The sequence below is a fragment of the Alnus glutinosa genome, chromosome 14, assembly GCF_958979055.1.
Source record: "Alnus glutinosa chromosome 14, dhAlnGlut1.1, whole genome shotgun sequence".
Lineage (NCBI taxonomy): Eukaryota > Viridiplantae > Streptophyta > Magnoliopsida > Fagales > Betulaceae > Alnus > Alnus glutinosa.
Genome location: NC_084899.1, coordinates 21,007,923 through 21,032,211, shown reverse-complemented (window position 1 = coordinate 21,032,211; position 24,289 = coordinate 21,007,923). Strand labels below are relative to the sequence as shown.

The window sequence follows — 24,289 nt, the reverse complement described above, 5'->3', positions numbered from 1 at the left end:
AAAGCCCACCTTTACCTAACAAACAACATTTTTGGATCCATAATTCCCATTTTCCACTCCTCTTCATCTGTGACTCAATAGAAAACAGAAAAGGCCCACCTTGACCCTGCAATTGTACTGCATAATTTCCCAACCCCAAAAAAGGAAAATGATGAAAATACAAAATAGTAAGCCTCATTGGAAAAAAAAAGTCCATGTCCATGCAACATGATATTTAAATAATTATATATTTTTATGCTTATTTTCAGTGACATCATCCTTTTGAATTAAAATTGACATATGTAACATCCCGCCGAACATGTAGCAATCGAAAATAAATTTAAAAAGTTTTATCAAATAGAAGAAGCGAGATTAGGGTAAGAAAATGTGTAGGGCTGATGTTTTAGGAAGGATTAGGTGCGATGTGATTGGAACGGAAGGGATCAGAATTTAAAATGCTTAGGAAAATTCAAATCATGTGCTATGTTCAAACAATTAGATCAGTATTTGCCATTTGGACGAGATAACCCATTTGAATTATAGGGTTATACCAGAAGTCCTACAAGATGCGCAAATCTCACCGTAAAAAAGATAGGGAGTCAACGTTAGACTTCGAACAAGAAGATCAAAAGGAGGTAGATGCGACTTCTTGAGCTGTTAGGACCATTCATGTTCATAACTTTTGAGGACCTAGTGTGATTTTATCATATTAATATTTCGGTGAGGTGTTTACAAAATTGTAATTTTGGAGGCATGTAATGTAATTAACTAAATGACAATTTGGATCTCGATCAGTATGTGTTGATGATTGGTTTATCAAGTATTGTTATGTTAATTAAGATAGTAATTCAATGGTATTTATTTAGAGGGTTTGGTTACTATGTATTTTATGTTATTAATTGACAAAAGAAAACTAGCCTAATCAGCCAAATAATATTTTACTTTATTATTTTTGTCGTGAAAATAAATTTGAGTGTTTTGTGATAAAAAAAAGAAAAGAAAAAGAAGCAAACCATATTTAAAGGTTCGTAACGGTCGGTCGTTAAATCCGTTAAAACAACAGGCAGTGCCCAAAGCCACACAGCCAATCGGCCATGGCGTGCACGATAAGGCTCTCTTCTGCCCCAAACTTTCTTGCTCCTCCTCCTAACCCTCTCCGCCACGTCACCAATTTTCGCTTCCGAACCGTCCGAAGAAGACCCTTCGCCTCCGAGAAACCGCTCTCGGTTTCGGTTTCGGTTTCGGCCTCGGCTTCTTCGAAAGGTCTGGAAGTTCTGGTATTCGACTGCGACGGCGTGATCCTGGAGTCCGAGCACTTGCACCGCCAGGCCTACAACGACGCCTTCGCTCACTTCAATGTCCGCTGCGCTTCGTCACCACAGCCTCTCAATTGGGGCTCAGACTTCTACGACGTGCTCCAGAATCGAATCGGAGGCGGCAAGCCCAAAATGCGATGGTTCTCCCAACTTGTTCTTTTTTGTTAAATATTCTTGTCGATTCCTTTTGTTGATTGGTTGGGGTTTGGGGATTGTGAAGGTACTTTGGGGAGCACGGGTGGCCGTCGTCGACGATATTCGAGAAGCCGCCGGAGGCCGATGAGGACCGAGCCAAGTTGATCGATACTCTTCAGGTTTTGTCTTTTTTACTTGGTTTTATTTTTTAAAATTGTTCTATTTCGTGTTTGGATGCTGAGAAAATGTGAGGCTACTATAGGCGTGTGATTTTGAGATGGCTAATGAGAGAAGGTATAACTGATTGGAAACAAATCCTTTTGGAAGATTTACTCTTAAACACACACACTGACACATATCTTAAGAAAAGTACAGAGAGAATGTGGGAGTTCTTTATTCGTTTACTTCATTTTCTCTGAGAAATTGAATGGAGAATAGCTGAATAAGCGTTATACTTCATTTTCCTGACTGCTGTATTTGTCACTGGAATTGGAGGCCTCAAATTCCAAATCTTTTCGCATGAGGTGTCAACCGATTCCAAAGCATACATTTTTCCATTGAATGGTATTCTTTATCTTGATAACTACAGAATATGGACATAGAAGCTCTAGATTTTGAAATAGTCCGTTGGTTCTGATCATTTACAAACACATGCTGTAAATAAGTTACCATTATTTCTTAATTATTAGGTTTTTTTTTTTTTTTTTTTTTTTTTTTTTTTTTTTTTTTTTTTTTTTTTTTTTTTTTTTTTCCATTGTATTGAATTTTATTTAAATCTAGACTCGTAATTGATCCTTTTGTGGTGTTGTAGGATTGGAAGACTGAAAGGTACAAAGAAATAATCAAATCTGGAACTGTAAGGAGAACTTGATATTTCTTATGCTCTAATTTTTCTGTTGCTTTTGTTTATATTATCAATTAAGTTGATGGGCAACTAGAAATACGGACTGATACTGTTTTCACCAGGTGGAACCTAGACCTGGGGTTTTGAGATTGATGGATGAGGCCAAGGCTGCTGTAAGATAAAATTTACTGTTAAAATACAATTATATTTTCATGGTATATCAAACTCACTTATTGCACATGCAATTTCTTGATTGATAATGGGTTCTTAGACCATCTGTTTGCATTTTATGCATATAGGTTTAATTGCTTAGTACCTTCTCTTCTAGATTTACTCTTTTGCATTTGCTTCTTCTTTAATATTGGCGGCATTTGTCTCTTAGGAATGTGTATATGTGCTAGCTGATGGTGATACCTTTTTCTGTTCATTGTTGTAGGGAAAAAAATTAGCTGTTTGCTCTGCAGCAACTAAAAGTTCGGTTATACTCTGTCTTGAAAACCTTATAGGAATTGTAAGTTATTTTTTTGGTCTATTTTTATTATAGCATATACTTTTCTGTTCTTCTGCAATAAATATTCATTTGTCTGTTTTTGTTTTCCTCGTCTTAGGAGCGCTTTCAAAGTCTTGATTGCTTCCTTGCCGGTATGTTGACCACTTTTGAAATGGGATATTCTGTGTGTTTCACCCATATTATGTCTGAGAGTCTTGTGGACTATCTGCATTTGCATGTGCCATATGTTTATAGGAACATCTACATATGCACTTGGGATCATTCACTGTTTTGTTGTTTCTCTTTGTTATATTAAAGTTATTCTGCACGCCGGAAAAACTCTATCACTCCATTCTGTTTGTTCAAGCATAGTTGCAAACCACGTCATTTTCCCGCCATTTCGATTTGGTCATAGTTCTAAACCATTTACATAGTTTCAGTAATATAACGTTGTTGATGTTGGCACCCATTCCAAATTGTTCATTTTTCTTTTCAAATTATACAGTACTCATGTGTGTGTGTGTGTGTGTGTGTATGTTGGTATGGATGTATGTGCTATATTTTGCAACTCTGACAATCAAATCTTTTACTATTCTGTCTTTTTGGCTTGCAGGTGATGATGTGAAGGAAAAGAAGCCTGATCCATCAATTTATCTGACAGCTTCCAAGGTAATTTGAACCATTCACGCTTCCTGTTACTTGAAATATATCATGATTAAAACTGTAAAATTATATGCCTTGCAGAGGCTAGGCGTGTCACCAAGAGATTGTTTGGTAGTGGAGGACAGTGTTATTGGACTACAGGTAGATCTTGTGATTTGTAATTATCAGTTACTTTACATGCTGAAAAATGAGGAACACTGAGTGTTGAAGCTTCTAACTCAAATGTTTAAGCTATACGTAGAGAGGGTCGTTGAGTATATATACCCATAACCAAACACACACCTAATAGATATTAGATTCCTTTTAGCACCTTCTCTTATGTCCAAGTTATATCTCATTTTCCAACCTAGATGCTTAAAGCTAGTAGGTAGAGAGGCTCAACAAGTGCATGTACCCTCCTTAACATTGAAAGCATTGTCAAAACCTTAGATAACAGTGAATTATATTATATAAAATAGTTTGGATTCTTATGTTAATGAGGGTTACTTTTTCTATCAGTTCCACTGCTCTATCACAAATTTTTAGTTGCTGTTCCACATTTTATCTCTAACCATGATAAACCGTGATGCAAACTAAATTTGTAGGCAGCAACAAAAGCTGGGATGTCATGTGTGATTACCTATACATCTTCAACAGCTGAACAGGTTAAGCTTTTCCCTATTTAGTTCTTAAGCAAAGAAAATTACTGACATGATACATGGCGTATGCTGGCAATTGATAGCCAGGTAGTTGCTCAATGAGATCACTGATTTTGTTTATATTTATTTGATGTAGGATTTTAAAGATGCAATAGCCATCTATCCTGATTTGAGTAATGTAAGGTATGGTAGTCATTTCCTTTATATATGATTGAAACTGTCTGTTGTTGTTTCGTCTGACAGCTCACATAGGTTGCCCACCATCTATGTAGATTGAAAGACTTGGAGTTATTACTTCAAAAGGTTGTCCCTGCCAGTTAGAAAACACATCAATTTTTTCTACACTGCCAGATGAGCTTGTGGATTTTATTTTTTTAGTAGAATTTGGGCTGTGATTGAAATTACCCAATTATCTGCGGAATTTGTCTTCATGTTAAAAAATCACCCTTTTGATTTACCAGCCCCTTGGAAAAAAAAATGGTCCTTCCATTGAATTACCACAAATGTAAAGGTTGTGACATGACATGATTCTAAGGCATTATAAAGCTCATACTCTGTCTCTCTCACCTACTTTTATTCTTTTGTTTTATGAATAATAGTGTTAAAGAAACATCATACAAAAGGATCAAATCGTAAAGAGTTTTGATTGAATTGTTTCCCATGTGTTTTGGGATTCTTTGTATTGATATTTATAGAACGTATTACATACAGTAAGTAGTCTTTTGTTTCAACCATACAATCGGTATTCAATCTCTAATCTACTCTGGATTGTTCTTATCATTATCTCCTTCGATCTTCATCTGCTACGGGTATGTAGTCCACTATCACAAGACACCTTTTCCTTGCTGAGTTCCTTTTCTTTACTGACATGAGTTTTATCCTGATCAACAAATTCCGTCTCAATAAATTGCAATGACGCATATCGTAAGTTTTCTGAATGGATGGTGGATATTATATATATGGTGTTTTGGCCTGTTAAGTGTTACAGAAGAGGTAGAACTGTTTTAAAAAGCCCTGCATTCATCGCTAACTTGATTCTTAACAATCGGGTATATCTTCCATGTGAATTTCAGAAATGTTTGTTTTCCAATGGTGATTTTCTTAGTAATTCTCATTGTTAACTTAAACACAGAAAAGTGTGTTCCTTTGAAGAGAGCTTAATATATTGAGCTACTAGGAAATTACTCCTATTGTTTTTTTAGTTGATTGTTTTTTTTTTTTTTTTTTTTTGGTGTTATTCGCATCAGTGGGGCTCATATGAAGGACCCACCTGGACCCCACAGATATGGTGAGTGTATGTCGTTCGTGTGTGTATAAGGAAAGGGAACTACCTAGCTAATACATAAAGAGTCAGCTAATGCAGTAAAAACTGTTTAAAGCAAGACATCCTATATGTAAAATTGAAGGCAAACTAATGTTTGCCTTTAATTCATGCTTAATTAACCTTGTTTTAGGAAAGAAATTAAACCCTCTTTGAATATCAAACTCCTAATCCCTATTACCTACCTTTAAACTCTCCAACTCTTTAGCTTGTTCGCTCGACATACCTGCTGGACCTCCACAACTTCCTACTTAATTTTCACACTCAATCATAACCTATCTCAATCACTCCATAATCAACAGAGCTCGAGACATCGTCTTCCTAACCTCTTAAGGTATCCTAGGTGCACATGAAGATCCTAAGAAACAAATTTTGATCCTACCATGTTACGGGTCTATATCCTACGGCAGAAGGAGTCTTAAGTACTCTTAATTCAAAATAAGAAATGTATAATTTCATTAGAACTTAAAGATTATAATAACTTAAAGATATAAGTTATCTTTATTGATAACATTGAGATTAGGATTAGGATTAGGCTTATCATCATTTAAATGTTAGAGATGATATGTTATATTATTTAACATTAGAAGTATTTTATTCTAGTTAGTCTTTTATTTTTACTATGCATTGTAAGTGTCTATTTAAAGACACTATAAGTTCATTAATAAAATTAAGCTAAGATTAATATTAGTCTCTTGAGTTAATTTGGAAGGTGTGCATGTTAAGATTCATCGAACTACTCTTATTTATCCGTAACATGCAATCCCATTATCTCGCGATGACACTTTCGATATCATTTGCTACATACAAATAGACCCAGAAATAGAATATTATTTAGTTGTTCACTTTTTGTAAAAAGTGGTGGTGAAAGATATTTATGCAACCTGATCATAGTGCCCATCTAACGGCTAATATTGAAGCATTTTTTTTTTCTCCACAAAATAGTACAAAGCTAAGGGAATCTCTCACAAGTCCTTAAAATTTGGCTTATGCAAAATATTTGTGCAATCCTATGAGCTAATATTGCAGCACATTTTGTATGAGTGGTGCAATCCTATGGTATAGTCAGAACCATGAGTAACATGCATGCTAGTACCTTTTTCACGAAAAATGTGACTACAATTGAAATAAGAGTAATTTTACATGTACATTAAGTATTTATTAAGTGTCCATAAAAAAATGAGGTGACTTTTAAAATCATCATTTCGATAAAATCATCATTTGATCAATCACATGTTTAATGGTGATTTTAAAAGCCACCTCATTTTTTATGCACACTTGATGGACACTTAATATACATGTAGAATTACTCTTGAAGTAGACATGAGTTTAAGGGAATGAATTCAAGTAATTCTATACGTACATTAAGTATCCATTAAAAAATGAAATGGCTTTTAAAATTATTATTGGGCATGTGATTGATCAAATGATGATTTTGATCAAATAGTGATTTTAAAAGCCACCTCAATTTTTAATAGACACTTGAATTCGAGTAATTCTACATGTACATTAAGTGTCCATTAAATATTCATAAAAAAATGAGGTGGCATTTAAAATTATCATTGGGCGTGTGTTAATCAAATAATAATTTTGATCAAATGTTGATTTTAAAAGCCACCTCATTTATTAATGGACACTTGATAGACACTTAATGTACTCCTAAAATTATTTGTTGAATGTTTCCAATAGGTAGCTCAATCGGTTGGGGACCACGCGTACTTTATAATGAAAAAATTGGGTGGTGTATATTGAGTTATCTATATAATATTCACGTCATATCAAAATTACAAGGTAACGTGACGCAACGGGATTCTCTCTAGTTGATCGAGTTTCAACTGAAAAGGAGCCGGTCAATTATTATTAAGGATATTTTTATAATTTTACATAGTGTAAAATTACGAAAAATACTCCTGATAAAAACTAACCGGCTCCTCTCCAGTTCCTCTCAATTAGAGAGGATCTTGATCCATTGATCTAACGCTATGTTATAAATTGAAGGTCCGCAAAGGTAGATTTTTGTGGGCTTCCTCAAGCATATCTATGTGTCCAACGCAGTGCCGCCGCTGCCGGAGCACTGCCCCCTTCCTCCGCCAAGAAATCAAAAGCATTTAATTATAATCATGCAAAATTACATATATATACCCAAACAAAGAATCAAAACCAGAGCCATAGTGGTAACTTTTATTCACTCTCCCTAGTCCCTAACCACTTGAAGCTTCTGCTCCAGCACGCCACCAAGACATAAGTGAAGGACGACCACAAATACTGTTTTTGGCTGCAAGTGTTTTGATGTTACACTCTGACGTGATCGATAAGCTATTATTGGAGAATGGAGATCACAAAAAAACCTAATTCATAATAGGTCCTTATAAAAGTCAAACTCAAATAATCGATAATTCTGGCTACTATTCAAAGATCAAAGTGGTGATGAAATATTACATTTATCTCTTTTTATCGGCTAACAGCCTGATCATTACGGTGCCCATCTAACGTACGGCTAATATTGAAGCATTGTTTCTATATATTAGTACAAAGCTAAAGGAAGCTATCACAACTCCTTGAAATTTGAATCCATCTTTATAAAGATGGGTTCAGTTGAAGCCAGTAAACCCCATGCAGTTTGCGTCCCATTCCCAGCACAAGGGCATGTCACCCCCATGATGCGATTAGCCAAGCTCCTACACTGGAGGGGCTTCCACATAACCTTTGTCAACACCGAGTTCAACCACATGCGACTAGTCCGGTCCAAAGGACCCGACCACATGAAGGGCTTACCGGATTTTCGGTTTGAAACTATACCCGATGGGTTGCCACCGTCTGACCAGGATGCAACCCAGGATGTCCCAGCCCTATGTGATTCCACAAGAAAGAATTGTTTGGCCCCATTTAAAGAGCTTGTGCTTAAGCTTAACTCCTCGTCTAAAGTGCCTCCAATCACTTGCATAATTTCTGATGGGATTACGGGTTTTGGTCGTAAAGCTGGAAAAGAGTTAGGCATCCCAGAGGTTCAATTTTGGACTGCTTCAGCTTGTGGGTTAATGGGATATCTGAACTTCAATGAACTCATCAAAAGAGGCATTATTCCCTTCAAAGGTTTGTACTTCCGATCCTTATGTTAATTTGTGCACTGAATTGGGATATCTGAAGTTTGATTGGAAACCACATGATGCCTCTTCGTTCTTTATTTAATTTGTTTTGATTCGTTTTGGAATTATATTATAAAGTCAACTTCGAATTCGACACTTTTATTTAATAAATTTAATTATTTACAATTAATATTTTAACATTAATAAATAAAAATAAATAATTATTTTTGTATGAACATTTCTCGTACTTATTTATTGCATCAAATTTATGCGACCATCTCCCAAAAAATATACAATAATAGTCATTTTATCTTTCCCTGCCAGAGAGAGGAAAGTAGTGTCAAGATAATATTGCTTTTACTATAGAGAAATGCTTTTTAGTACACTTTACATGACTATCATATAATTGAGATAATGTAACAATTCAAATACTAATTTTTACTATTATCTAAGTTGTATGATAATAGTACAACAATCTACAAAATAGTATTGCTTTTTACTAAATCATAAGTAAAAGCATGTTTTGATGACTAAACAATATTAGCAGTTCTCTTTACTATATATACATGTGCATGGCACGTGTCTTCCATTCTTTATCGAGACATAGCAAAGAAATATAGTAATTGCAGCTATTTTTATTTTTTATTTTTTAAAAAAGAAAAGTGTCGAAGAACCTGATCAGGAATAAAACTCAGTTGTGAAAATGGTTGTTTGACAGTGTTACTGCAGATTAAAAAAATAAGCAATTCTAGATATTATATTTTTATCTTCTAATTGTCTAACAATATTGACATGACACTCCAAATCAATTATTTGATCTTTTTTTATTATTATTTAATAAAGAGTAATCCAATAATTAGTTGTGAGTGTCACGCCATCCTTATTGTATATATGAATATTGGATAGAATTATAGTATCTAATATTTTTCTTTAAAAAAAAAAATAAAAAATTAGAAGTATGAGAATATACACGCGCGGTTGTTTATGTTGCGATCATAATTATATATGAATTTTCACCTAGAGTGGACATGCATGCAATTTTGTCATATATCAACATTATTTCAGTTTCTAAAAATTGCAATATTTAGCATGAGTTTGACAACATTCCCCAAACATAATTTTATCTTTCCCGTGTTATAGACGAAAGCTTCAAAGATGACGGCACACTTGACACACCAATCAGTTGGATTCCTTGCATGAAAAACATTCGGCTCAAGGACTTCCCTAGTTTCATTAGAATCACTGATACTAATGAAATCATGTTCGAGTTTCAGGGATCAGAAGCACGAAATTGCTTGGATTCTTCTGCAATCATCTTCAACACATTTGATGAGTTTGAATATGAAGTACTAGAAGCAATTTCAGCCATGTTCCCTCGCATTTACAATATAGGTCCACTTCCCTTGCTAGGCCGGCATGTGCCAGATAACCAACTCAAGTCCTTAAGTTCAAGCTTATGGAAAGAAGACTCAGAATGTCTCCAATGGCTTGATAAAAGGGAACCTAAATCTATTGTGTACGTAAACTATGGTAGCATTACCGTGATGACTGAACATCATTTGAAAGAGTTTGCATGGGGACTTGCAAATAGCAAGCACCCATTTTTGTGGATAGTTAGGCCGGACATGGTAATAGGAGATTCAACAAATTTGCCTGAAGATTTTTTAGAGGAAACTAGGGATAGAGGATTGCTAGTAAGTTGGTGCCCCCAAGAGCAAGTGCTGTCACACCCATCAATAGGGGTTTTCCTAACACATTGTGGATGGAACTCTACATTAGAAAGCATATGCAGTGGTGTGCCTATTATTTGTTGGCCATTTTTCGCTGAGCAACAAACTAATTGTCGGTACGCTTGTACCACCTGGGGAATTGGCATGGAAATCAACCATGATGTAAAACGTGATGAGATTGAAGCACTTGTTAAAGAAGTGATGGAAGGGGATAATGGGAAGGTGATGAGGCAAAAGACATTAGAATGGAAGCAGAAAGCAGTGGAAACTACTGATATTGGAGGTTCATCTTACCAAAGTTTTGAAAGGTTAATTAAGGAGGCTCTCTAATGCTGACTACAGGAGTACAGAGTTCTTAATTATCTATATCCATATTATTTTTCCTATCTTTTATTTTTAAAGTGAATGTCGTATAAGCTTAAAGTCTAAGGTGCATGAAATTGAAATGATGATTCTTATTAAGAGTTGTAAACATATCATATCTCTTTTCGTAGTTATACTAATTCTAGACTTGTATTAATTTATCTTATCCATTATGTTATCCTGTAGGTAGTAGTTAATTTTCTTTTATCCTAATTCCACTAGAATAATAGATAGCAGCCTACATAAAGCTTTGTACCTACCAAACAAAATCAATGAATAAATTTAATGAAGTATTTATTTTTATTGAAGATCTAAGCTACGCTATTGATTGAGATCGATGTGATTTCTCTTTTTTGAAGTATGATTCATTTTCCTTTTGGTAGTAAAATTCTACCAAACTCTATTATTGAACATGAAATATAAGTGAGACCCTGTTCAACATAAGATATATCTTTATTTTATATATGTTGCCTTCCCTTTATCTCGGGTCACTCTCCATGGTCCATATAATAGGCAGTTATATTTTTTGAGATTTAATTTTGTTCTGTAATATTTCTTAGATCTTCATCTACCTACTCATATTAATCTTTCAACTAATTATTCGAGTGGTTTCAAGTAATGAAGCACTTATCAATGCATTTCTTTCAAGAGGTTGCCCCAGGTGCTTGTGCTTTATCATCCTTTTGCCGCAATTAATCACTACGATACATATGGAGACTAATGTTATGCATTATTCACATGCAGAATGTTCATCCGAATGAAACTTAAGAGCGATTTTAAGGTGCGCGAATGCGTTTATTAACTGCATTAACATATTTTTTGTATATAATATATATTTTATATTTAATATATTCATTAAAATGACGTCGTTTTGGATTAGACATAGAAATGTTATGTTTATATTGATTTGGTTGGCGGTGTTGCTTTCTCGTGTAACACTTGGACAAAAAGACAAAAGTAATTTGAAATCAATATATTTTTAAAAGATTAAGGCTTTAAAAAAAATTAAAACAAGCTCAAAATACTAAAAATCGGCCTAAATTATTTTTAAAATTGCTTAATATATATATAATAGAGACCCAAAAGATTTAAACAAGCTTACTACCTAATATGCGGATAGCGAATAATAACGACAATAATTATGTGAATGCTTTTAAAAAAAACATAATGCGCATATAAATATTTAAAAGTAAGATTTATATTTTACAGATACAGCAATAAACCTTACAGATGATCACCATTCAACTTTTCCAAAATATATCCTTTCTCGTTACTTGGTTAACGTTAGCAACCAAAATTTCAACCCCTCAATTTGGTCATGTCTATTTCAATTGTACTCGTATTTTCTCGTGAATAGGTACTAGGTAACATGCATGCTTCTGACAGAGCTGTAATAATGTTAATTACCAAGTAAAACAAAGGAGCCAAAAAGTTTCCGTACTTCGTACTGACAAAATTGTGTGGTGCATATCAAAATTCTAAATTCTAAAGCAGATCTGTGTTATAGAGTGAAGGAACACAACAGTAGATTTTTTTGGGCTTGTTCAAGTAGATCTGCATGTTCCAACGTGCACCGGAGGCCCACAAAAATTTGAATGTTTGTTCGTATGAATTTGGTGTGATAAAAAATTTGAATGTTTGTTCATAAAAAATTTGGATGTTTGACGCAGTGCCCATCCAACGTCCGGCTAATATTGAACCATCTTACCCTATAAAATGGTACAAAGCTAAAGGAAGCTATCACAAGGCCTTGAAATTTGCTAAAGATGGGTTCAGCACTTGAAGCCAGAAAACCCCACGCAGTATGTGACCACATGCGTAAGTAATATATCTTGATCTTGACCTTGCCTTTAATTCATGCTTAATTAACCTTATCTTAGGAAAGAAATTAAACCCTCTTTGAATATCAAACTCCTACTCCCTACTACCTTTAAACTCTCCAACTCTTTAGCTCGTTCGCTCGACATACCTGCTAGACCTCCACAACTTTCTACTTAATTATCACAGTACTAGATCATAACCTATCTCAATCACTCCATAATCAACATAGCTCGAGAAATGGTCTTCCTAACCTCTAAAGGTATCCTAGGTGCACATGAAGATCCTAAGAAACAAATTTTGATCCTACCATGTTACGGGTCTATATCCTACAGCAGAAGGAGTTTTAAATACTCTTAATTTGAAATAAAAAATGTATAATTTCATTAAGAATTTAAGATTATAATAACTTAAAAATATAAGTTATCTTTATTGATAACAGTGAGATTAGGATTAGGATTATCATCATTTAAATGTTAGAGATGATATGTTATATTATTCATAACATTAGAAGTATTTTATTCTAGTTAGTCTTTTACTTTTACTATATATTGTAAGTGTCTATTTAAAGACACTATAAATTCATTAATAAAATTAAGCTAAGATTAATATTAATCTTTTGAGTTGATTTGGAAAATGTTAAGGTTCCTTGAACTGCTCTTATTTATTCGTTACATGTTTAAGAAAATTAAATGCAATCCCATTATCTCACAATGACACTTTAGATATCATTCGCTACATACAAATAGACCCAGAAATAGAATATTATTTAGTTGTTCACTTTTTGTAAAAAGCGGTGGTGAAAGATATTTATGCAACCTGATCATAGTGCCCATCTAACGGCTAATATTGAAGCATTTTTTTTTTCTCTATAAAATAGTACAAAGCTAAAGGAATCTCTCACAAGTCCTTAAAATTTGGCTTATGCAAGATATTTGTGCAAGCAGATGAGCTAATGTTGCAGCACATTTTGTATGAGTCGTGCAATCCTATGTATAGTCACAACCATTGAGTAACAAGTACCTTTTCACGAGAAATGTGACTAAAATTGAAATAGGAGTAATTTTAAATATACATGAAGTGTCTATCAAGTATCTATAAAAAAATGAAGTAATTTTTAAAATCATCATTTAATCAATCACATATTTAATGGTGATTTTAAAAGCCACATCTTTTTTATGTACATTTGATGGACAGTACTTAGTGTACATGTAGAATTACTCTTGAAGTAGACATGACCTTAAGGGATTGAATTTGAGTAATTTTATATGTTCATTAAGTATTCATCAAATGTCCTTCAAAAAAGGAGATGACTTTTAAAACCACCATTAAGCATGTGATTGATCAAATAGTAATTTTAAAAGCCACTTTATTTTTTAATAGACATATGATGGACACTTAATGTACATATAAAATTACTCGTTGAATTCACTTGCTAATGTTAACCCCCCAAAAAAAAGGCTAAGTTTTTATGTGGAAGAAAAATAAAAGCCTGCCGTGGTAACTTTTCTTAGTCAATAATGAAAAAATTGTGTGGTGTATACTGAGTTATCTATAATATTCACGTCATATCAAAATTACAAGGTAACGTGATGCTGCAAGATTTTCTCTAATCGAATTTCAACCGAAGAGGATCCTGGTCTATCTAATGCAAAGCTGTGTAATAAATCGAAGGTTCGCAACAGTAGATTTTTGTGGGCTTCCTCAAGCAGATCTATGTGATCCAACGCAGCGCCACTGCCGGAGCACCGAACCCTTCCTCCCCCAAGAAATCAAAAGCATTTATAGTCATGCCAAATTACATATATACCCAAACAAAGAATAAAAACCAGAGCCATAGTGGTAACTTTTATTCATTCTCCCTAAACACTTGAAGCTACTGCTCCGGCACCCCACCAAGACTTGTGAAGGACCACGACAAATACTGTTTTTGGCTGCAAGTGTTTTGATGTTACACTCTGACGTGATAAGCTATTATTGGAGATCACAAAATAGCGTAATTTATAAAGGTCCGTAGAAAAGTCAAGCTCAAATAATTGATCATCAATTCTGTCTACTATTCATAGATCAAAGTGGTGATGAATTGAAGACATTTTTCATTGCATTTATATATCTCTTTTTATCGTCTAACAGCTGCCTGAAGCTATATAAGAGTACAAAGCTAAAGGAAGCTATCACAACTCCTTGAAACTTGAATCCATTTAAGAGCTTTATTTGGTAAAGATGGGTTCAGTTGAAGCCAGTAAACCCCATGCAGTTTGCGTCCCATTCCCAGCACAAGGGCATGTCACCCCCATGATGCGATTAGCCAAGCTCCTACACTGGAGGGGTTTCCACATAACCTTTGTCAACACCAAGTTTAACCACATGCGACTAGTCCGGTCCAAAGGACCCGACTACATAAAGCGCTTACCGGATTTCCGGTTTGAAGCTATACCCGATGGGTTGCCACCGTCCGACCGAGATGCAACCCAAGATGTCCCATCTCTATTTTATTCCACAAGAAAAAATTGTTTGGCCCCGTTTAAAGAGCTTGTGCTTAAGCTTAACTCCTCGTCTGAAGTGCCTCCAATCACTTGCATAATTTCCGATGGCATTACAGGTTTTGGTCGTGAAGCTGGAAAAGAGTTAGGCATTCCGGAGGTTCAATTTTGGACTGCTTCAGCTTGTGGCTTCATGGGATATCTGAACTTCAGTGAACTCGTCAAAAGAGGCATTATTCCCTTCACAGGTTTGTACTTATGTGAATCCATGATACTATGTACTTCTGATCCTCATGTTTGTGCACTCAATTGGGATATCTGAAGTTTGATTGCAAACCACATGATGTCTCTTGGTTCTTTATTTTGTTTAATTTGTTCGTTTTGGAATTATATTATAAACTCAACTTCGAATTCGGCACTTTTATTTAATAAATTTAATTATTTACAATTAGTATTTTAACATAAATAAATAAAAATAAATAATTATTTTTGTATGAACATTTCTCGTACTTATTTATTGCATCAAATTTATGTGATCAAGTCCCCAAAAATAGACAATAATAGTCGTTTTATCTTTCCCTGCTAGAGAGAGGAAAGTGGTGTCAAGATAATGCTTTTACTATAGAGAAATGATATTTAATACACTCTACACGATTGCCATATAATTGAAATAATGTGACAGTATAAATTAACTCTTAATTTTTCTTTTTTACAAACTATTATTGTTTCAAATACTAAGCTTTACTACTATGTCATTTAAGTTGTATGATAATAATATAACAATTTACAAAATAGCATTACTTTTTACTAAATCATAAGTAAAAGCGTGTTTTGATGACTAAACAATAGTCATGTGGCAAGTGTATTCCATTCTCTATTTCTCTCTGCTGCTGATAAGCATTGAAAAAAAAAATGTTTTGGTCTTAGAGAGAAACCAAATAACATCGAGACATAGCAAAGAAATATAGTAATTGCAGCTATTTGTTTTTTCTTAAAAAAGAAAAGGGTCGAAGAACCTGATCAGGAATAAAACTCAGTTGTGAAAATGGTTGTCTGACAGTATTGTTACTGCATGCAGATTAAAAAAAAAAAGTAATTCTAAATATTATATTTTTATCTTACAAGTGTCTAACAATATTGACATGTATACTCCAAATCAATTATTTGATCTTTTATTATTATTATTATTTAATAAAGATTAATTCAAGGATTAGCTGTGTGTGTAAGTCACACCATCTTTATTGTATAAATGTTGGATAGAATTATAGTATATAACATTTCTCTTTAAAAAGAAAAAGAAATAAGAAATTAGAAGTATGAGAATATACATGGTTGTCTATTTTGTGATCATAACTATATATGACTTTTCACCTAGAGTGGACATGCATGCAATTTTGTCATATATCAACTTGATTTTAGTTTCTAAAAATTGCAATATTTAGCATGAGTTCGACAACATTTCCTAAATTAATTTTATCTTTCCCGTGTTATAGACGAAAGCTTCAGAGATGACGGCACACTTGACACACCAATTAGCTGGATTCCTTGCATGAAAAACATCCGGCTCAAGGACTTCCCTAGCTTCATGAGAATCACTGATATTAATGAAATCATGTTCGACTTTTTGGGATCAGAAGCACGAAATTGCTTGGATTCTTCTACGATCATCTTCAACACATTTGATGAATTTAAATATGAAGTACTAGAAGCAATTTCAGCCATGTTCTCCCGCATTTACATTATAGGTCCGCTTCCCTTATTAGGCCGGCATGTGCCAGATAACCAACTCATGTCCTTAAGTTCAAGCTTATGGAAAGAAGACTTAGAATGTCTCCAATGGCTTGATAAAAGGGAACCTAAATCTATTGTGTACGTAAACTACGGTAGCATTACCGTGATGACCGAACACCATTTGAAAGAGTTTGCATGGGGGCTTGCAAATAGCAAGCACCCATTTTTGTGGATAGTTAGGCCAGACGTGGTAATGGGAGACTCTGCAATTTTACCTGAAGAATTTTTTAAGGAGATTAAAGATAGGGGATTGCTAGTAAGTTGGTGCCCCCAAGAGCAAGTGCTTTCACACCCATCAATAGGGGTTTTCCTAACACATTGTGGATGGAACTCTACATTAGAAAGCATATGCAGTGGTGTGCCTGTTATTTGTTGGCCATTTTTTGCTGAGCAACAAACTAATTGTCGGTATGCTTGTACCACCTGGGGAATTGGCATGGAGGTCAACCATGATGTAAAACGTGATGAGATTGAAGCACTTGTTAAAGAAATGATGGAAGGGGATAAGGGGAAGGCGATGAGGCAAAAGACACTAGAATGGAAGCAGAAAGCACTGGAAACTACTGATATTGGAGGTTCATCTTACCAAAGTTTTGAAAGGTTAATTAAGGAGGCTCTCCATCACATCAAAGTTATGTGACCATGTCCTCTAAAAACATATTACAATATAGTCTTTTTCTCTTTCCCTGCCATAAGAGAGGAGGGTGTGTTTGGTAAATGTTTTTGAGATCTTTTTTTTTTTTTTTTTTGTTTTTGTTTTTTTCAGTAATAAGAAGTTATTGATGTGAAATAATTAAAGTATAAAGATTTTTTGAATTTTTTGTATGGAAAAGTGATTTTTTTTAATAGTGGTTTTTTTTATTTGAATAATAATAAAAAAATTATAGATGTAATATAAAGAAATGAAAAAAGTTAGAATGATTTGAAGTTGGTATTTTAAGAAAAAATTGGGGGTGAGGGAAGGGGTTTGCCAAACAACCTCTTTGGCACTGTTTGGCAAACAACTCATTTTGTGTGTGTGTGTTATTTATTTTTTATTTTTTTAAAGTCAACTTATAAACATTCATATTTTTTAGATCACATTAATAATTTCTTATTATTATTCAAACAAAAAAACCCAATAAAAAACATAATTTTTTTTTGTTTTTTCTTACAAATAATTTAAAACTTCTTTCTACTATATACCACATCAATAACTTCTTATTACTATTGAAACAAAAATTCCACCACAAAACACTTTATCAAACATAACATATTTGATGACTAAACACTTTATCAAAAATTGTTTGAATTCTTCTGCGATCATCTTCAACACGTTTGATGAGTTTGAATATGAAGTACTAAACGCAATTGCAGCCATATTCCCTCGCATTTACAATATAGGCCCACTTCGCTTACTTGGCCGGCATGTGCCTAATAGCCAATACAAATCCTTAAGTTTAAGCTTATGGAAGGAAGACTCCAAATGTCTCCAATGGCTTGATAAATGGAAACCCAATTCTATTATGTATGTAAATTATGGCAGCCTAACCGTGATGACCGAACAACATTTGAAAGAGTTTGCATAGGGGCTTGCAAACAGCAATCACCCATTTTTGTGGATAGTTAGGCCAGATGTGGTATTGGGAGGTTCGACAAATTTGCCTAAACAATTTTTTGAGGAGACTAAGGATAGGGGATTGCTAGTAAGTTGGTGCTCCCAAGAGCAAGTTCTAGCACACCCATCAATAGGGCTTTTCCTAACACATTGCGGATGGAACTCTATATGTTGTGGTGTGCCTATTATTTGCTGGCCATTTTTCGCAGAGCAACAAACGAATTGTCGGTATGCTTGTACCAACTGGGGGATTGGCATAAAGGTCAACCCCAATGTAAATCGTGATGAGATTGAAGCACTTGTTAATGAAGTGATGAAAGGGGATAAGGGAAAGGAAATGAGGCAAAAGGCACTGAATGGAAAAAGAAAGCAGTTGAAGTTACTGATGTTGAAGGTTCATCTTACAAGAATTTTGAAAGGTTAATTGAGGAGGCTCTCCATGCTCCATATTGCAACTGAATAGTATAACTATCGTAAGCATATCTATGGCATCATGTTCTATATATCATATCTTTCACGCATAATTAGTAGTTAGTATTTTTGAGATGTAATTATGTTGTGTAATCCTTAGATGATGACCGAATTATATTTCTTTCAAGTAATTATTCAAGTGTTTTCAAGTAATTAATTACTTACCCATGCATTTCTTTCTAGAGGTTGCCACGTGCTTGGGCAGTTGGGCTTTATCATATTTTTGCATGTCACTAGTCATCGATATGGAGACTATTATGCATTATTGACAAAATGTTGCAAAAATAATTCATGGTTTAGGTCTGTTTGGCAAAAGAATTTTGGAAACATAATATGATTCTGATTCTACTTTTTTCAAAAATAAATTATAATTTATTGAACTTTTTCAAATACAGATCATATTTTATTCAACTTATTCATCATAGAATTTAACTGTGAAACCGTTTAAATTAAATATTACTCTTTCTTTCTATCAAGTCTTGAATCTACAATTTTGTTAGAGTATTAGCAACAAATTTTCTAAATTTTATTCCCTTTTTTGATTGTAAACAAAACTCTTAAAAAATTCATTGTATCATATTCCCTTATTGTCATTTGAACTTTAATTTGAAGTAGAGCTCTAGTGCTAATGCTCTTATATCCAAGAGATCAAGAAAGTGTCATTTGAAGTAGAGCTCATTAATAATAAAAAGATCTCATCATCAAATTGAATTTTCTTAACCTTGAACGTAAGTGCCAAAAATGAAAAACAAAAAGAAGAAAATTAAAAACTTAAAATATTATTATTATTTTTTAGGAAGAAAAAATGGAGTTTGGGGTGGCTCACATGCCACCCCCCTCCCCAAACAGTGTGGCTGCCACTACTCCTCTTTTTTTTCTTTTTTAAAAAGTAATATTTAAGTTTTTAACTTTTAATATATTAATATATATATTTTTTTTATTAAGAGTGACACTTGTTACGTTTTTATAGTGCATGATGTGGCAACCTAACGGTTTCTGACAAGTTAGCAGACGGAAATTAACTTTATGAAGTAATTTATCAATTTTGCCTATCACAAAAACATCTCAGTTAATTTTTATACTACAATTAGTGATTTATACATTAAGTTAAACACTTGAAAAAAAAGGTTCCATCAATATAAGTAGTCGTGTACAACTTGTACACAATCTTATTGTGCATAAATCAGTCCCCAACAACTCGAGGCTTCTGCAGTTCTGCTCCAGCACGCCACCAAGACATAAGTGAAGGACCACCACAAACTGTTTTTGGCTGCAAGTGTTTTGATGTTACACTCTGACGTGATCGATAAGCTGTTATTGGAGACGACCAAAAAGTCAAATAACCAACAAACAAAGATATTTTTCATCACATTTATCTCTTTTTATGGGTCCCGTATAAAAGTCAAACTCAAATCATAGATCAAAGTGGTGATGAAAGATATTTTTCATTACATTTATCTCTTTTTATCGGCTAACAGCCTGATCATTACAGTGCCCATCTAACGTACGGCTAATATTGAAGCATTGTTTCTATATATTAGTACAAAGCTAAAGGAAGCTATCACAACTCCCTTGAAATTTGAATCCATCTAAGAGCTTTATTTGGTAAAAATGGGTTCAGTTGATCAAGCCAGTAAACCCCATGCAGTTTGCATCCCATTCCCAGCACAAGGGCATGTGACCCCCATGATGCAATTAGCCAAGCTCCTACACTCGAGGGGCTTTCACATAACCTTTGTCAACACCGAGTTCAACCACATGCGACTAGTCCGGTCCAAAGGACCCGACCACATGAAGGGCTTACCGGATTTTCGGTTTGAAACTATACCCGATGGGTTGCCACCGTCCGACCAGGATGCAACCCAGGATGTACCAGCCCTATGTGATTCCACAAGAAAGAATTGTTTGGCCCCATTTAAAGAGCTTGTGCTTAAGCTTAACTCCTCGTCTGAAGTGCCTCCAATCACTTGCATAATTTCCGATGGGATTACGGGTTTTGGTCGTAAAGCTGGAAAAGAGTTAGGCATCCCGGAGGTTCAATTTTGGACTGCTTCAGCTTGTGGGTTAATGGGATATCTGAACTTCAGCGAACTCATCAAAAGAGGCATTATTCCCTTCAAAGGTTTGTACTTATGCCGTAATACTATGTACTTCTGATCCTCATATATGTTTGTGCACTCAGTTGGGATATCGATCCGAAGTTTGATCGCAAACCACATGATGTCTCTTGGTTCTTTATTTTGTTTTGGAATTATATTATAAAGTCAACTTTGAATTCAGCACTTTTATTTAAAAAATTTAATTATTTACAATTAATATTTTAACATTAATAAATAAAAATAAATAATCCTTTTTTTATGCGACCATGTCCCAAAAACTAGACAATAATAGTCGTTTTATCTTAATTATCAGGCACAGAGAGAGGAAAGTGATGTACGTCAAGATAATGCTTTTACTATAGAGAAATGCTATTAATTATATTAGTACACTCTACACGATTGTTATATAATTGGAATAATGTGTCAGTACAAATTAACTTTTGATTTTTCTTTTTTACAAATTATTGTTGTTCAAATGCTAATTTTTACTACTATATTATCTAAGTTGTATGATAATAGTATAACAGTCTACAAAATATCATTATTTTTTACTGAATCATAAGTAAAAGCATGTTTTGATGACTAAACAATAGCAGTTCTCTTTACTATGCATGTGGCAAGTGTCTTCCATTCTCTATTTCTCCCTGCTGCTGATAAGCATTGAAAAAAAAAAGTTTTGGTCTTAGAGAGAAACCAAATAACATCGAGACATAGCAAAGAAATATAGTAATTGTATCTTCTTCTTTTTTTTTTTCTTTTTTTTTTTCTTTTTTTCTTAAAAAAGAAAAGGGTCGAAGAACCTAATCAGGAATAAAACTCAATTGTGAAAATGGTTGTCTGACAGTGTTACTGCATATTAAAAAATTAAGTAATTCTAGATATTATATTTTTATCTTACAAGTGTTTAACAAAATTAAGGTGACACTCCAAATCAATTATTTGATCTTTTTCTTATTATTATTATTTAATAAAGATTAATTCAAGAATTAGTTGTAAGTGTTATGCCATCTTTATTGTATAAATGCTGGATAAAATTATAATATATAGCATTTCTCTTAAAAAAAAAAATTAGATGTATCAGAATATACACGGTTGTTTATGTTGTGATCATAATTATATATGACTTTTCACCTAGAGTGGACATGCATGCAATTTTGTCATATATCAACATGATTTCAGTTTCTAAAAATTGCAATATTTAGCACGAGTTCAACAACATTCCCTAAACATAATTTTATCTTTCCTGTGTTATAGACGAAAGCTTCAAAGATGACGGCACACTTGACACACCAATCAACTGGATTCCTTGCATGAAAAACATCCGGCTCAAGGACTTCCCTAGCTTCATTAGAATCACTGATACTAATGAAATCATGTTCGATTTTCTAAGATCAGAAGCACGAAATTGCTTGGATTCTTCTGCGATCATCTTCAACACATTTGATGACTTTGAACATGAAGTACTAGAAGCAATTTCAGCCATGTTCCCTCGAATTTACAATATAGGTCCACTTCCCTTACTAGGCCGGCATGTGCTAGATAACCAACTCAAATCCTTAAGTTCAAGCTTATGGAAAGAAGACTCCGAATGTCTCCAATGGCTTGATAAAAGGGAACCTAAATCTATTGTGTACGTAAATTATGGTAGCGTTACAGTGATGACCGAACACCATTTGAAAGAGTTTGCATGGGGACTTGCAAATAGCAAGCACCCATTTTTGTGGATAGTTAGGCCGGACGTGATAATAGGAGATTCAGCAATTTTGCCTGAAGATTTTTTGGAGGAAACTAGGGATAGAGGATTGCTAGTAAGTTGGTGCCCCCAAGAGCAAGTGTTGTCACACCCATCAATAGGGGTTTTCCTAACACATTGTGGATGGAACTCTACATTAGAAAGCATATGCGGTGGTGTGCCTGTTATTTGTTGGCCATTTTTCGCTGAGCAACAAACTAATTGTCGGTACGCTTGTACCACCTGGGGAATTGGCATGGAGGTCGACCATGATGTAAAACATGATGAGATTGAAGCACTTGTTAAAGAAGTGATGGAAGGGGATAAGGGGAAGGCGATGAGGCAAAAGACACTAGAATGGAAGCTGAAAGCAGTGAAATCTACTGATATTGGAGGTTCATCTTACCAAAGTTTTGAAAGGTTAATTAAGGAGGCTCTCTAATGCAGAATACCTATTGGAGTACAGAGCTCTTAATTATCTACAGCCATATTATCTTTCCTATCTTTTATTTTTCAAGTGAGGGTCGTACAAGCCTAGAGTCCGAGGTGCATGAAATTAAAATGAGGCTTCTTGTCAGCCTCAAACAAATTAAAAGTTAAAAGTTGTAAATGTATCATATCTTTTTTCATAGTCATACTAATTCTAGACTTGTATTGATTTATCTTATCCATTAATTATGTTATCCTGTAGGTACTAGTTAATTTTCTTTTATCCTAATTCCACTAGAATAATAGATAGCAGCATATATAAAGCTTTGTACCCACTTAACAAAATCAATGAATAAATGATGAAGTACTTATTTTTTTATTTTTTTTATTTTCTATTTTTTATTGAAGATCTAAGCTAAGCTATTGATTGAGATATGATTTCTTTTTTTGAAGCGTAATTCATTTTTCCTACGGTAGTAAAATTCTATACCAAACTCTATTGTTGAACATGAATATAAGTGAGATCACCCTGTTCAACATGAAATATATCTTTATTTTATGTTGTCTTCCGGCCCATTATCTCGGGTCACTCTCCAAGGTCCATAATAACTATAAGTAGTTATATTTTTTGAGATTTAATTTGATTCGAACTGTAATATTTCTTAGATCTTCATCTACTAATTATATTAATCTTTCAACTAATTATTTGAGTGGTTTCAAGTAATGAAGCACTTACCAATGCATTTCTTTCAAGAGGTTGCCCCAGGTGCTTGGGCTTTGTCATCCTTTTGTCTCAATTCACTACGATATATATATATATATATATATATATATATATATATATATATATATATATATATATATATATATATATATATATATTTATATGGAGACTAATGTTATGCATTATTCACATGCAGAATGTTCATCCGAATGAAGCTGTACAGGTGGCAGTACCAGATCGATCTTTCCAATTCGTTGAATGTTGTTGCAAGAATAATTCATGTGGTCTATATATATATACTTTGGTGAGGTCGTAGAATTAATTAAATATTTGCTCCTCGATCTATCTTCCTATCTAGTCTGGAATATTCCCACAATTTTATTATACGTACAACTTTTTTTAAAAAAATATATCAACAAGAAATTGAATTTTCTTTAGAGCTCATTAACAATCGTCACTGGCCTATATATTAAAGCTAGTTATATATATATATATATATATATATATATATATATATATATATTCTTTTTCTTTTTCTTTTGAGTTCCTCTTCAAGCAAATTAAATGTAATTCGAGCAGT

The 24,289-nt window shown here is 33.8% G+C and overlaps 4 protein-coding genes, 1 long non-coding RNA gene and 1 pseudogene across 5 annotated transcripts; all 6 read left to right on the top strand.

The window, feature by feature from the left end:
* The first annotated feature begins 1,019 nt into the window (after positions 1-1,019).
* On the top strand, positions 1,020-4,631 carry LOC133856506 (haloacid dehalogenase-like hydrolase domain-containing protein At4g39970). The gene is made up of 11 exons (XM_062291552.1): positions 1,020-1,435; positions 1,516-1,609; positions 2,242-2,286; positions 2,397-2,447; positions 2,711-2,785; positions 2,883-2,916; positions 3,378-3,433; positions 3,509-3,568; positions 4,012-4,071; positions 4,202-4,248; positions 4,338-4,631. The coding sequence occupies exons 1-11, from the start codon at positions 1,074-1,076 to the stop codon at positions 4,384-4,386; spliced, it is 933 nt and encodes a 310-aa protein (XP_062147536.1). The 5' UTR covers positions 1,020-1,073; the 3' UTR covers positions 4,387-4,631.
* Positions 4,632-7,782: 3,151 nt separating this feature from the next.
* On the top strand, positions 7,783-10,845 carry LOC133856482 (linamarin synthase 2-like). Its single transcript, XM_062291517.1, has 2 exons — positions 7,783-8,479; positions 9,613-10,845. The coding sequence occupies exons 1-2, from the start codon at positions 7,972-7,974 to the stop codon at positions 10,530-10,532; spliced, it is 1,428 nt and encodes a 475-aa protein (XP_062147501.1). The 5' UTR covers positions 7,783-7,971; the 3' UTR covers positions 10,533-10,845.
* A 332-nt stretch (positions 10,846-11,177) lies between these two features.
* LOC133857083 (uncharacterized) lies at positions 11,178-12,357 on the top strand. The gene is made up of 3 exons (XR_009898295.1): positions 11,178-11,226; positions 11,310-11,346; positions 12,236-12,357. It is a non-coding gene; the product is annotated as an uncharacterized LOC133857083 (long non-coding RNA).
* A 2,222-nt stretch (positions 12,358-14,579) lies between these two features.
* Positions 14,580-17,483, top strand: LOC133856481 (linamarin synthase 2-like). The gene is made up of 2 exons (XM_062291516.1): positions 14,580-15,114; positions 16,360-17,483. Exons 1-2 carry the CDS (start codon positions 14,607-14,609, stop codon positions 17,295-17,297), a joined length of 1,446 nt encoding a protein of 481 aa, XP_062147500.1. The 5' UTR covers positions 14,580-14,606; the 3' UTR covers positions 17,298-17,483.
* A 433-nt stretch (positions 17,484-17,916) lies between these two features.
* LOC133856808 (7-deoxyloganetin glucosyltransferase-like) lies at positions 17,917-18,889 on the top strand (annotated as a pseudogene).
* A 1,306-nt stretch (positions 18,890-20,195) lies between these two features.
* LOC133857660 (linamarin synthase 2-like) lies at positions 20,196-23,364 on the top strand. Its single transcript, XM_062292952.1, has 2 exons — positions 20,196-20,847; positions 22,079-23,364. The coding sequence occupies exons 1-2, from the start codon at positions 20,337-20,339 to the stop codon at positions 22,996-22,998; spliced, it is 1,431 nt and encodes a 476-aa protein (XP_062148936.1). The 5' UTR covers positions 20,196-20,336; the 3' UTR covers positions 22,999-23,364.
* The last annotated feature ends 925 nt before the right edge of the window (positions 23,365-24,289 follow it).